This window comes from Mirounga angustirostris, unplaced genomic scaffold, assembly GCF_029215605.1.
Source record: "Mirounga angustirostris isolate CCGP_5_RB_7025 unplaced genomic scaffold, mMirAng1.0.hap1 SCAF_8, whole genome shotgun sequence".
Classification (NCBI taxonomy): Eukaryota; Metazoa; Chordata; class Mammalia; order Carnivora; family Phocidae; genus Mirounga; species Mirounga angustirostris.
Genome location: NW_026991716.1, coordinates 12,128,824 through 12,141,888, shown reverse-complemented (window position 1 = coordinate 12,141,888; position 13,065 = coordinate 12,128,824). Strand labels below are relative to the sequence as shown.

The following is a 13,065-nucleotide window of genomic DNA, read 5'->3' as shown; positions in this document are numbered from 1 at the left end:
TCATTCCCACATTCCTGATGAGGAGACTAAATGAGCCACTATATGCAAAGTGCTTGGCACATGACTAACCTCCAGTAGCATTAGCTGGCTCATGACAGATTCCTCATAGAATGATAGGATTGAAAGAGACTTCAGAGATTGTTAGTGAGACTCATCATGTTATTTCCTTAAAGCAAGCAAATGAAACAAAACTGTAACAATCAGGGAATTCAGGATTTGGGGTCTGCCTGAGATTTAGCTGTGATGCATTGTCAAGGATGCTGGGGAAATCTCATTGACCAAATACTTGCTCTGAAGATAACACCACTCTTTGCCCTTCAGGGCTGGAATCCCACAAGTAGAGTTCCCGCAAGTCCTTGAAGCTCTGGCCATAAAGCTGCACCGCCTTGACCGCCTGGACCGCCTGCTTGAGGTCATCCCAGAATGGAGGTACTGATGAGTGCGGAAGATAGAAAAGGAACATTCTCTCCTTCCCCGCGTGTCCACAGGGCCAAGAAGAACAACTTAGAATGACTAAGCATAGACAGGCATGCCAGTTACCAACGGTATAGGAGTTCTTTGTTTATTCATTCACTGGGGGACTATTTATAGGGCAGGGCAAGTGAGCTAGAGGCTGTAATGGGCCTCCCAGGTCCCTTATGGGAATGAAGGCACCCCTGCTGCTGGGAGTGCCATTGGTGGGCAGCTTTCTACTGTCAGCCCCTTTGAGGAATGCCTTGAATAAAGAGAACTACCTTGCCTGAGGCAATGTTACTAATCTCTCCTAGGTTGTCCTCATCCAATGACTGATTGAATGAGGGGGAAGGCCTAGAGGTAGGGGTGGGGGTGGGAGAAGGCAATAAAGGCACTTATCCCTTAGCCACAAGGGTCAGTAGTTCTGGAAGGTTGTCCAATGTTTAAAACTCCCTGGAAGGTTGGCCTTTGCTTTCAACCCCTCCCAATCCCTGTTCCCAGCACACTCATTCATTAATTCAATAAATATTGAGCACTTTTTTTTTTTTTTTTGGCCCCTAAGAAAACCACGTTTATTTCTCCATGACCAACATCCAATCTACATCCATACGTGCACATACCTCTACATGGCTGGAATAACAGCAAGTCTTCTATTTTATGCCTCTTTTATTGTTGTTGTTGCCTGCCATATTATACGCATTTTCAACATGGTAACAAAACCTTCATAATTATGGTTCAGCATGACTGCATAAAACAAATTAGAAATGTCCTAGATGAACAATAGGGGGAGGTGGTATCAATCACAGGAATTCATTTCCACAACTAAAGTAGCGCATCACATTTCTCAACAGCAGCCCTTTCCATCTTAGTACGAGCCGGCTTCAGTCTTAACAGGGACAATTTCATTGTTCATTCTCAAGCAACGTCATCCGGCTGCCCATTCTGAAACAAATCTTCAGCATCCGACAGGATTGTAACATAGGCAGACATACAAACAGCAAAATCTAACTACAATTCTGTGGTTGCCAAGGGGTGGAAAACTGTGTGCAGTCTATCACCAGGATGTCTTCGCTGACACAGAGTAGACAGTAAGAGCTGCCAAAAGCTTTTCTCACTGATTATACTTGATCCTAGTAAGAGTTTGCTTATGTACAAGGCAGACATTCCTTATTAAAGGATTCCACATACCAATTACTTACTGAATACATTCACAGGTTCTTTACTGTTTAAGCACTCTGATGCATCTCCAGGGAATTATCTTCTTGACATTCACAGATTTTATTCCAGTGTGCCCTATTACACTTGGTATTGGCTGCATCATTCCTGAAGCCTTGTCCACATTTATTCCCATCCTGTTTTCCCCAGGAGTTCCTTATTGTTTAGATTTAACAGTATGGCTAAGGAATGCCTCACATTCATCAATTCACTGGATAGCTTAAAGAACTCTTCTCTGCTGATAGGGAAGAGTCACCCCTGAAGACATTCCTCCTTCACACAGCTTTTTGAGACCAAGTCAGGGGACAAATGCGGCCCACATTCATTATGTTTCCATGGGTTGCTCTCCAGAGTGTGTTCTCTGATGTCGGATGAGGGACGAGCTCCTTCTGAATGTTTTTCCACACTGAGGACACTGACTGGGGCCCTCCCTGTTGTGGAGTCTCTGATGTACCGCCAGGTGAGAGTTCTGCCTGAACGACTTTCCACATTCAGGACACTGGTATGGGGTCTCCTTTGTGTGAATTCTCTGGTGCTTGGTCAGACAGGAGCTATCCCTGAAAGCTTTGCCACACTGATTACACTCATAGGGCTTCTCACCAGTATGAGTCCTCTGGTGCCGGATAAGGCCAGCAATGTTCCTAAAAAGTTTCTGACACTGGTTACAGCCATAGGGCTTCTCACCAGTATGAATCCTCTGGTGCCGGATGAGGTAAGCACTCTCAATGAAGGTTTTCCCACACTCTTTACATTCGTAGGGTTTCTCCCCAGAGTGGATTTTTTGATGTACAATGAGGTGAGAATTTCGGTTGAAGGATTTCCCGCACTCCACACATTCAAAGGGCTTCTCTCCAGTGTGAGTCCTCTCATGTTGGGTAAGGTATGAGCCATCCCGGAAAGCCTTTCCACATTTGCTACATTCATAGGGCTTCTCCCCGGTGTGGATTCTGAGATGCACAGTGAGATGGGAGATGTCAGTAAAAGGTTTCCCACACTCATTACATCTATATGGTTTTTCTCCTGTATGAGTCCTTTGATGCAAGATCAGAGATGAATTTCGGTTGAAGGTTTTCCCACACTCTAGACATTCGTAAGGTTTCTCACCAGTGTGAATTCTCTGGTGTTGTGTGAGAGCTGACCCATCACTGAAGGCTTTCCCACATTTACTGCATTTATAGGGCCTCTCTCCTGTATGGATTCTTTGATGCACAATCAGGTTGTAGTTCTTGGAAAACGATTTTCCACATTCGTTGCAAGTATAAGGTTTCTCTCCAGTGTGAGTTCGGTGATGCAACACGAGAGAGGAGTTCCGTTTGAAGCATTTGCCACATTCAGTGCATTTATACAGTTTCTCTCCAAGGTGACCCTTCCTGTTTTCATTAAGAGATGAACTCAGGGTGAAGATGTCCCCAAAGTCCTTACCTTCATACACTTTCTTTCCTCTTTTTGCTATTTTTTGCTCACCAAGAGGGGTAAAATGGTTGAAAGATTTAACACTTTCCGTGTATTTATAGGGTTTCTCTCTCATCTGATCTCTTCCAAGTTGAAAAACTTCCACAGAATGGTTGAAGGCTTTTCCACATGAGTCACTGTCACCACTCCTCTTGGCTCCGTAATTTTTCTGACAACTGTGTAAAGCTGGGTCACAATCCAAACTTTTAATATCTGAGTCACATATATGAAAACCGTTTGCAGGTACTCTCTTAGATGGCAGCAGGTCTGAGCTTGCACTCAAATGCTCTTCAAGGCCGGAATATTCACAAATTGCTTCCTGAGCCCCTGGTTTCTCCTGAGTTAAACCTGATTGTCTCAAACGTCCCTCCCGGTTCTTACAGTCCCAATTATCACCTAGAATGGAAAGATGGGAGCCCTCTCTCATAAATCCTTCCATTTCCACGTCACAAGATGGTTCTTCAGAAATATTCTCTCATTTTCAGTCTCATGTCTCAGGCACATCTTTATCCATTCATCTGTCAGTGGGCACTTGGGTTGCTTCCATATCTTGGCTATTACAAATAATGCTGCTCACACACATCACCGTCCCGAGGGAAAGTGAGGCACCGAGAGGTCGAGGGCGCGGTGGGACTCACCTCCGGCCGGCAAACGGCGCAGCTCGAGGCGGCGGCCATGTTTGGGGCGGCTCAATATTGAGCACTTTTGATGTGCCAGAATCTACAAGCAGGAGTATATAGGAAACATATTGCAGAATGGACTCTACACCATATTCATGATGCAAAAGATGTCCGTGGGGATGAAAAGAATCTAGAAGAATATTAATATAAATTCCTTGTCTTCCTCAGTCTCTGCTGAGAAAAAAATGTAGAGACTCCATTTAATCATTATTTGAAAGAGACAAATAACTGGAACTGATACACATTGTATTAAATGCATTAATTCCCTCAGAACCAAATGAAAAAGGAGTTGTCAATAGATAACATCGCTGGAACCCAATGGTTTACTTTGGTAGAGGTCTCACTTGAAGTCTATCTGTGTGGGATAAGCCTTGCTTCCTTATCCTACAAGAATGAGTAACATGGGTATTTCAAGTTCAAAGGGAAGGTCAACTATGCACACTGCATACTGTAGGAATTTATGACAGAATTAATAATAACACAAGTCTCTGTATAAATAATATATAAAACATGTGATGTATATGTCAGCGCGTTTTAGTAAAATAATGCTGTTCTATGATTAAAAAAGAAGAGAAACGTTGATCCATTACTATTATAATTTTTATGTTTTTCCTAATGATTACATGATACATAGACAAAACTGATTTTTATGCTTTTACCCAGTTTTATTTTCATAGTGAAGAAGCAAGAAGATTCACTTTATTCAAGGTGAGGAAACAAGAAATGACCGCTCCATTTGGCACTCTAGGAAAAGATTTCTATAATCAATAACAAAATTTAATAGTGTCTGTTCTTAGAGATGGTGTTGTGAAGATTACACTGCCTGATGTTTATCTTGTGATTTAAGAATTGTTCCTGTCATTTAGGCACATTGCCACCAGGAGAGGTGGGTGGGTCACTTGGATCAAGCCCCAAAATGTTTCAGTTTTTCTGTGATTCGAGATAATGGCTCTCTGATTAATTCAGTCTCCCTCTAAACAATAATACTACAATTTCAAACTTTAAATAAACTGGAGAGTGTCTAAAATATAAAAGTAAGCTATCTTTAAGCACATGCTCTACTGCAAGATAACTACCTAAAAGCAGGATTTGGCAAACTTTTCCCATGAAGGGCCAGAAAATCAGTATTTTAAGCTTTGTGAGCCAGGTGGTCTGTTGCAACTGCTCAACTGAGCTGTTACAAAGTGAAAGTAGCCATGGGCAATATGTAAATGAATGAGTGTGGCCATATTCCAATAGCACTTTATTTACAAAACCAGGCAGTGGGCTGAATTTGGCCCATGCAACATGGTGTGCCGATCCCTACCTTTAAATAAGTATTGCAAATTCAATTGCCTCCAAGTGAAGCAGGTCAAATGGGGTCTGTGACAAATCAGGGAGCACGCATTCCATCTCCGAGCTGACCCCACTTAGTTCCAGCTGATAGAGACCAGGCAGAATGGGAGCCTAGTGAGGCCAGATCTTTGGATTTGTCAAAAATAGCTGGAAATTTGGATTTTTATGGGATCGTGTCCAATTTTTATTTTTATTCTTCTTTTTTAAATTTTTTTAAAGATGTATTTATTTGAGAAAGAGAGAGCGTGTGTGAGTGGGGGAGGGGCAGATGGAGAGAGACTCTCAAGCGGACTCCCCATTGAGTGTGGAGCCCGACAGGGGCCTTGATCTCACGACCCTGAGACCATGACCTGAGCTGAAATCAGGAGTCGGACACTTAAACCGACTGACCCACGCAGGCGCCCCTCTGTAGTGTCCAATTTTTAAAATTTGTCAATTAATTCAGACAAGCCCCACCTTGGGTACCCAGGAGGACAGCTTGGCCGACTGCATTTGGCCCCCCTCGTGCAGCTTGTGCTGCTGAGCAATTTCTTGAATTAAGCAATGTGCTCAAGATACAGCTATAGAGATTTCTAACATTCTTTTAAATTGAATAAATTTGACATCTAACATTGCATATATGTAAGGTGTACAGGCTGTTTCTTTGCTACATTTGTGTATTATATGATTGCCCACGTAGTGATATTTATCATATTACATAATTATAGTACAATATTATGGCCTTGCTTTGCATCAGATCTCTGGCTTATTTACTCCTTGTTGCCACTATCCTTCTAAATATAAGCAGACGCTTATCCAGGGCTGATTGAGTGGCAGGCCCTATTATAAGTGCTTAATACATATTAGCTTACAAGTTCTCCTCACCAACAGCCTTGTGAGGTAGATATTATTACTATTTTACCTCCAGCAAAGAGAGGTTGAGCAACTTGCCCAAGGTCACACAGCAGACATGCAGCAGAGCTGGGATTCGAACCTAGGCAATGTGAAGGGGGTGTTTGTGCATGGAAACCACTGTGCTCTAATTACCTCCCTTCTGGGGCTCCTGTCCTCTTCCACCTTGCACTAAGCTTCAGCAATAGCAATAGAAAGAGCAAGAAAGACTCCGTTTCTCTTCTAACTGAACTCAGGCCTCCAGAGTCAAGGTCCCTTAGCAGATACCTTACCTTTTCATTCCACTGTGGACTTAGCGGCTTTGGGGAAAACTCATGTCTGAGATGTCTTCTTCACTGGCCACCTCAAGTCAAATTCCCTAGTAAGTGTCACCTCCTGGGCTTGAGTCATTCCATTCCTTCTGCTTATATTTTATTGTAAATATAATTTTTTTATAAATATAATTTTTTGTAAAGCCCCACTCTGATTTGGAATTTGGATTAACTCTACACACAATATCTAGTTTAATTATTTATCCATCTTGCTTTTTTAATTTCGCCTTCCACACCTCAAGCAAATGAATTCAGGTTTGTGTGGAAAGATTTTTTTTCTTAATGTCATAGTACCAAATTTAGGAAAAGAAAATGAAATACAAATGAAAATTATTTTATTTTTATAAAGATTTATTTATTTATTTTAGAGAGAGAGAGAGTACACACGTGGAGGGGGAGAGGCAGAGGGAGAGGGAGAGGGAAAGAGAGAATCTCAAGCAGACTCCTCGCTGAGCATGTAGCCTGATGTGGGGCTCGATCTCATGACTCTGAGATCATGACCTGAGCCAAAATCAAGAGTCGGACATTTAACTGACTGAACCACCCAGGCGCCCCAAAATGAAAATTATTTTGTAAGGACAAAAGAATTTATATCTGAGTTTGACGAGTGGAAACACAGTTTTGAGAGAGAAGTGTAAATTTCTATTTTCTCTAGCAAACTTAAAAGAAAATGCAAATTAGGTATTTGTATCACTTTTCTGAAATGCAGCTATAAGTTTTACTGTTGATTTTGGAAGATATTCTGTAACTTCAGCTGCAAAGAAAAGAGGCAAAACAAATTCTAGTCCCTCTTTTTTAAAAATGCAAATACCTCTGGGAGGCCCATGGGGCTTACAGCAACACACAATTCAAGATGTAATACTGTATTCAGCAAGGCTTTCCTGAAAGTCCAGGGAAGCTGGATTCTATTGGGAAAGGAAAATAGTTTTAGCATTCTGGGGTCATGGGGGGCTTATGGCAAGAATGGATGTGGTTTTATGATAGAAACGGTTTTCCTGGAACTGTCCCTGTTTTAAAACTGAAAGTCCCATGTCCCAGGAATCTTCTCAGTCCCAGGCTAACTGGGACTCTTGGTGACCCTAAAATCTTTGGACAATTTCCCGATTCCCAGTCCTTAACTCCTACTTGCGGTGTGGTCCCCGGGCTCCGTGAATAATCACCTTCAGTGTTTTTCAAACTTCCGTGATCACAAGAATCACCTGGGTGCCTGCAAAACCACAGATTCCCATTTAGAGGTTTGGGGGCGGTGTAGGGGATCTGGAAATCCACCAAGGATGCAGGGGAGAAGCCTGGGCAGCCCTGGTTAGCCCATATTCAGGGGCAGCATAAAGACTATCCCTCCAGTAATCACGAGACCAGGCAGTGATCCCTGTGTGCTGTGGTCTAACTCAGGCTTTGCTAACAACCAGGTTTCTAGGTGGCTCCGAACTCACAAAAATCTTTTCTGTCCACACATTTCAAGGGATTCCACACCATGAGAAGGACGCAAAAGGCACAGGGTACTATCGAAGGATATGAGGCCCTGAGCTGATGGCCAAGGTTGAATTCTAGCCATGTGACCTTGGGTCTCTGTTACTAATTTGTAAAATGGGGATAATAATAGTACTAACTTGATTACACTGTTGACAGGGTTAAATGAGAAGACCTCTGTAAAGCACTTAGCACAGTACCCAACATATTAAACTCTCTGGAAATGTTAGTTATCATCCTCATTGTATTATTATTCCTAGAGCTCCCCCCATCATTACTGTTGCCATTATAATTTTTACTAGGAAGCAGTAGAAAGGTACAGAGATCAGATAGGAGGAGGTCCTTTATCTTTTTAAAGGATTGTCGAGGGCTTCCTCTACACCTTGCAAGTCTAAAGAAACATTCTTCTTCCTCTTAATCTTCTTGTCCTTCTGTACCACACCCAAAGATTACAGCAGGCATATTTCCAAAATGAACACCAGGGTCTACAAACTGGCCATTCAGTGGGAAGGAGTTCATATGAAAACCCTTCCAGGAAATTCTGGTTGTGTTCTCATTGTATGCTTGACCTCTGCTTGGAGGACCAAGAATTTGGGCTAAGATTATTAGGTACAGTAAAGATAAGCTGGTCTACAGAAGCTTTGGTGGGCTGGTCTATGAATCAGGAAGCATCCCCTTTTTGAAGTCCCAATTGCCACTCACACCTGACTTTTGAGGATATAACCCACTGTTAGACAACCACTAACTGTATTGTGTTTTGTCCTAACTCAGTGCATTGGAGTATTCTTCAAAGGGAAACACATTTATTTGAGTCAATTTATCTTTCATTTCATATCAAAGAAAGCCAATCAGATTACTTTTCCCAGGGAAATCTATTATTAGAGGAACAATCTTGCCTTTTAGGCCCTACTCAATGATGAATAGGATTCATCTTATTTACAACACTAACATGGAAGGCAAGGCCCTCTACAGATGAAAAGAAAGACAATTGCCTCAGCAGAACACTTCAGAAGTGCACAGTCATGGCTGACAGTGTGGCTGATTTGTCAAGTTCTCTCCAGATGTGAGGGCGACAAGGACCATTTGCACTGTCACTTCAAGAACTGCTGAATGCTCCCAAGTGTGATGTTAAGTGACATACACTCTTGACTTCTGGTCTTTTCCATTGCTCAGATCTTCACCAACGCTTCCGGCTTTCCAGCAGTGGTAGCAGCATTCAGATAACATGCTCCACACATTTCACATCACAGATTGCACAGAGGTTGCACATTTAGAAAGGATGAGCCCCACCTATTGTGTGACTGAGGTTCTTTGTCTGAGTTTTGAGGTAGTAAAGGAGGTCACAAACCCCAAATCTCAAAGATTTTTCACCAAATTGACACACAATGTTATTTTAGTCAGATGTGTGCTTTTCCAAGGCAGAAGTGGGAGCCCCGCAGAATCAGGAGTTAGACTCCATCAGTAAGAAGCCATGTGGGTGTCCCCAGTGGTAGGACTGTGTGTCCTTGGCCAGGTTCCATGGTTTGGGAATGAAGAGGTGCTCTCTTCGAGGCATAGGTAGCAGTTCTGTAGGGGCCCATGTTGCTCCTGAGAATCCTTCAAAAGCCCACTGGCCTGTGGTGCCTTCTGCGTTATGTATTCAGACCATTTCCACACTGGTCTTCTCTTCCTTTGCAGCTCCAACTGGTGCCTAGAGCTTCACATTTCATACTTAAGATATGTTACGCAGCATCCACAGCTAAGTGCAGATTCCTTAAGTGCAGATTCCTTAAGAGCAGAGACTATGTGCTATCCTTTGTATCTCTCACTGATCCTGTTACTCCAGTGGATGATGAAGACAAAGATGATGTCCATGAGGACATGGCAGCAACAGCAGTGACTAACATTCACTGACCACTAAAGCCAGCACAGAGCCCCTTTAGTGGGTCTTCTCACTTCATCCCCACAGGATCCTTTTGAGGTACAGGTGAAGACACTGAAGCTGAAAGAGATAACATCACTTGCTAAGGTCACTGTACTAGGTTGCATAATGTCCTCCAAAGTTCATGTATACTTGGAACCTGTGAGTGTGACCTAATTTGGAAGTAAAGGCTTTGCACACTTGACTAATTCAGTGGAGATGCTAAGTTTTTGACTGGAGTCCCTGTGACCAAAGACAGATTAACAAGAGAAAGACAAATACAAGTTTATTAACACATATATGTCATGTATACATGGGAGATACCCAGAGAAAAATAAGGAACTCTCAGAGGTGGCTTAGAACTTAGGCTTACTGGCCTGCTGCTAAAGCAAAAGACAGAAGGGTGTGGAGGAGGCTGATTATGAGGAGATGACCAGGAAAATCTTTAGGGTGGGCTCTAAATCCAATGGTTGTTTTCCTTATAAAAGGAGGGAGCTTCAGACCTAGACATAGGAGGAGACACACAGGGAAGAAGGCCATGTGAAGGCAGGAACAAATTGGAGTTATACTATCACAACCAAGGAAGGCCAGGATTGCTGGCATCCACCAGAAGCCAGGAGAGAGCCTGGGACAGATCCTCCCTCGGATCTCCCAAAGGTACTGACCCTGCCGACACCTTGATTTCAGACCTCTGGGCTCCAGAAATCTGAGGGAATAACTTTCTCTTGCTTTCAGGCACTCGGTTTGTGGCAATTCGTTATGGCAGCCCTTGCAAATGAATGCAGTCACGTAGGCATCCAAGAACTACTTGGCTATTGACTTGAGCAGTGACCTAAACCAGCCTATTACCTGGCTCCTTCAACTGAGGGGAGCTGCATGGTGTTGATTGTCCTGAGAATCCAAATAATAACACTTTTGCCACAACATAATCCTTGGCAGTCTGCTTGCTTCGTTGTTTGTGTTAAAGCACTTCACAATGTACAGAGATGCGAGTGTTTCGTATGCTCAGAACACTTCTGGAAGCATTGACAAGGAACTGATCATTGAGACTGTCTCTGGGGGTGGGAACAGTAGCTAGGGGCTGGGGGTGGACAGGACTTACCCTTCACTGCATACTTTTTGTACTGTTGAATTGGGGGGTACCCTAGGCATGCAGTACCTATTTTTCAAAGTCACATTTGGAAATCATAAAGAGCTGTCTGATAGCTATTGTTCATGACTCGCTTTCCTCTTCTTCCTCCTTCTATTTCTCTTGCTCGCTATAGTCCGTGGTAAAGCAGAGCATAGAAGACACCACAGCAGTACAATGGGCTGGAGGCCCCAGGATAAGGAGATTACTCCAGATCAAGTGTTCAGTATGTATCTCTCGCACTTACCGTGCCCTCCCAACCCTTGCTTAGGTGCCGTTTCGTGCTGGTATCCTTGTTTTGTGTGTAAAGCAAAGCCAGATGCATCCATGTCCCATAGGTTTGGAACCTCCACTCCTTTGTCAAATAGCTCATGTGATGAAGTGATGCTGAGTGCCCGGGGAGGGGAGCGGGGGTGCGTACCTACAGCAGGTGCTCAGCTGAACCACACTGGAGCCGATAGCTGGAGCCGGGCCCGATTCCTCCTGGATGCAGTCCTCGCCCCTTTACCCAGCTGTACTGAGCTCCAGGCAGCTTCCTTGGGTGACTTGGTCACCTCAGAGGGAATGTGAGCATGCAGGGACAGCAGCGCAGAGAAATCATTCCACCTCCCCCACCCCCCACCCCCCAATCCCTCTTAGGCCAATCCTTCTGAATCTATGAAATATCCAGCAATGTAACTGAACCAGGAATGAGTGTGCCCATGGCCCATGGTGGCTGGACATGCCGAACGCAGCACATTCAGGAGCAGAAAGGAGGAATGAAAAATATTCCCAGCAAGTTAAAGTGGAACCGTGCTTGCTTTGGCCTCCTCACTCTCCTTCCCACTTAGCTTTTCAGCAAGGAAACCGTGATGGCCCCGCCGTCCCTGCCCCTCTCATGTGCTATCATGCAGGGCATTTGCAACACATAAAACAGCCAGGCAGCAGTTTTGGATGCCGGTCTCTGAGGAAGCAGCTGGTCCACCAGGAGGGCAGGGCAGGGCCGTCGGGAAGGCTGCCAATGGCTACAACCCAGCCTGGCTTCTGCCCGGATCTCCCCCACTCCGGCATTGTACCAGACACGAACCGCTAACCTGATTTTCACTCACACACTTGTCTGTTCTTCTGCTGTGAGCCTCTCCTTTAGCTATAATCTTTCCCCCAATATGCCCATTTTGACTCAAAAGGAAATTTTAATAAGGAAGAAATCAAATCTCCACTACGAGGCAAACAGGAGTTGGAGAGGTGTGAACAGGTTCCCAATTAGAGGACAGGAAAAAAAAAAAAGGTGTGATAGGCAGGCTACGGGGAAATGTTTTCTATTTATCCAGAAAGTCACCTAATAGAAAGAACAAATCTGTCAGTAATGCTAACCAGGCATTGGTGTGGGTTCAGAACAAAGACTCTGGTTATGAACAGGAACGCGCACACTTGTGCAGCTCTGAGCCAGAAGGTCGGTCTGCTTGTTGGGGGCTCCGTCCACCTGTGAGCAGAGATGAGGGCCGGTTCGACTGGATGGAGCATCGCTATTCTGGAATCCATTGTGCTCGGGACACCTGTCTGCTTGAGATAAGAGAGAGACCCAGGAAGGGGGGAGAATCAGTGTTTTCCCTGGTTAGACCAGATATCCGGGTTGGCTTTTTTTTTGAGAAACGGCTGCTTGGCTTTATGTCTCTAGTGTAATGATTAATAATGTTATTTGTTCAAGTACTCAGGTGCGTACTCTCACATATGTGTAAAACCCTGTCGAATCTCCTCAGCCAGGCGGGAGCGAGTTACTCTTGACATCTTCACGATCAGCAAACCGTTCCAAGGTTAACATCAGCTTATAATGGTTAGTGTTTGAACCCCGATAGTCTGGAATCAGGAGGCTCTGCTGGTTTACTAATCCAGTGGGCTCTTTATCACAGAAATAGCAGAACTCATTCATTGGTTCCAGAAATAGTTACTGAGATTCTGCTCAGTGCTGAGCACTGTGCCCCGTGCAGGGTGGTGACGGGGGAGACGGGCGATACAGATGTGAATGAAAACAGGCTTGGGCCACCGTGAGCCCCCTTTCTGCTGCAGAAGACAGACTCAGACTCAGAAATGTTGGGCTGGGCAGGGATAGCTGTGTGGGATCCCTGGAGATCCTCCTGATTTCACCTGGTAGTTATGGCATCAGGAAGGGGCTCCCTGAGGAAGGTGGATCTCAAAGGATGAAGGGGAAATTCGTGGGCAGGAGAGCCTGCGTGTGGTGGGTGACATGTG

At 44.3% G+C, this 13,065-nt stretch overlaps 1 protein-coding gene across 2 annotated transcripts; it reads right to left on the bottom strand.

Moving 5' to 3' along the window:
• Positions 1 to 1,015: 1,015 nt before the first annotated feature.
• LOC135365528 (zinc finger protein 329) lies at positions 1,016 to 3,801 on the bottom strand. 2 transcript variants are annotated; one of them, XM_064597147.1, is made up of 2 exons: positions 3,759 to 3,801; positions 1,016 to 3,689 (listed from the first exon to the last, which is right to left on the bottom strand). In XM_064597147.1, the coding sequence occupies exon 2, from the start codon at positions 3,557 to 3,559 to the stop codon at positions 1,994 to 1,996; it is 1,566 nt and encodes a 521-aa protein (XP_064453217.1). In that variant the 5' UTR covers positions 3,560 to 3,689; positions 3,759 to 3,801; the 3' UTR covers positions 1,016 to 1,993. The 2 variants fall into 2 exon arrangements, with proteins under 2 accessions (XP_064453217.1, XP_064453216.1); XM_064597146.1 differs by having other exon boundaries at positions 1,016 to 3,799.
• Positions 3,802 to 13,065: the final 9,264 nt, after the last annotated feature.

What these genes read in the sequence shown, in the direction of transcription:
- LOC135365528 (XM_064597147.1), bottom strand. Translation starts at nt 3,559, where the DNA reads ATGGAAGGATTTATGAGAGAGGGCTCCCATCTTTCCATTCTAGGTGAT.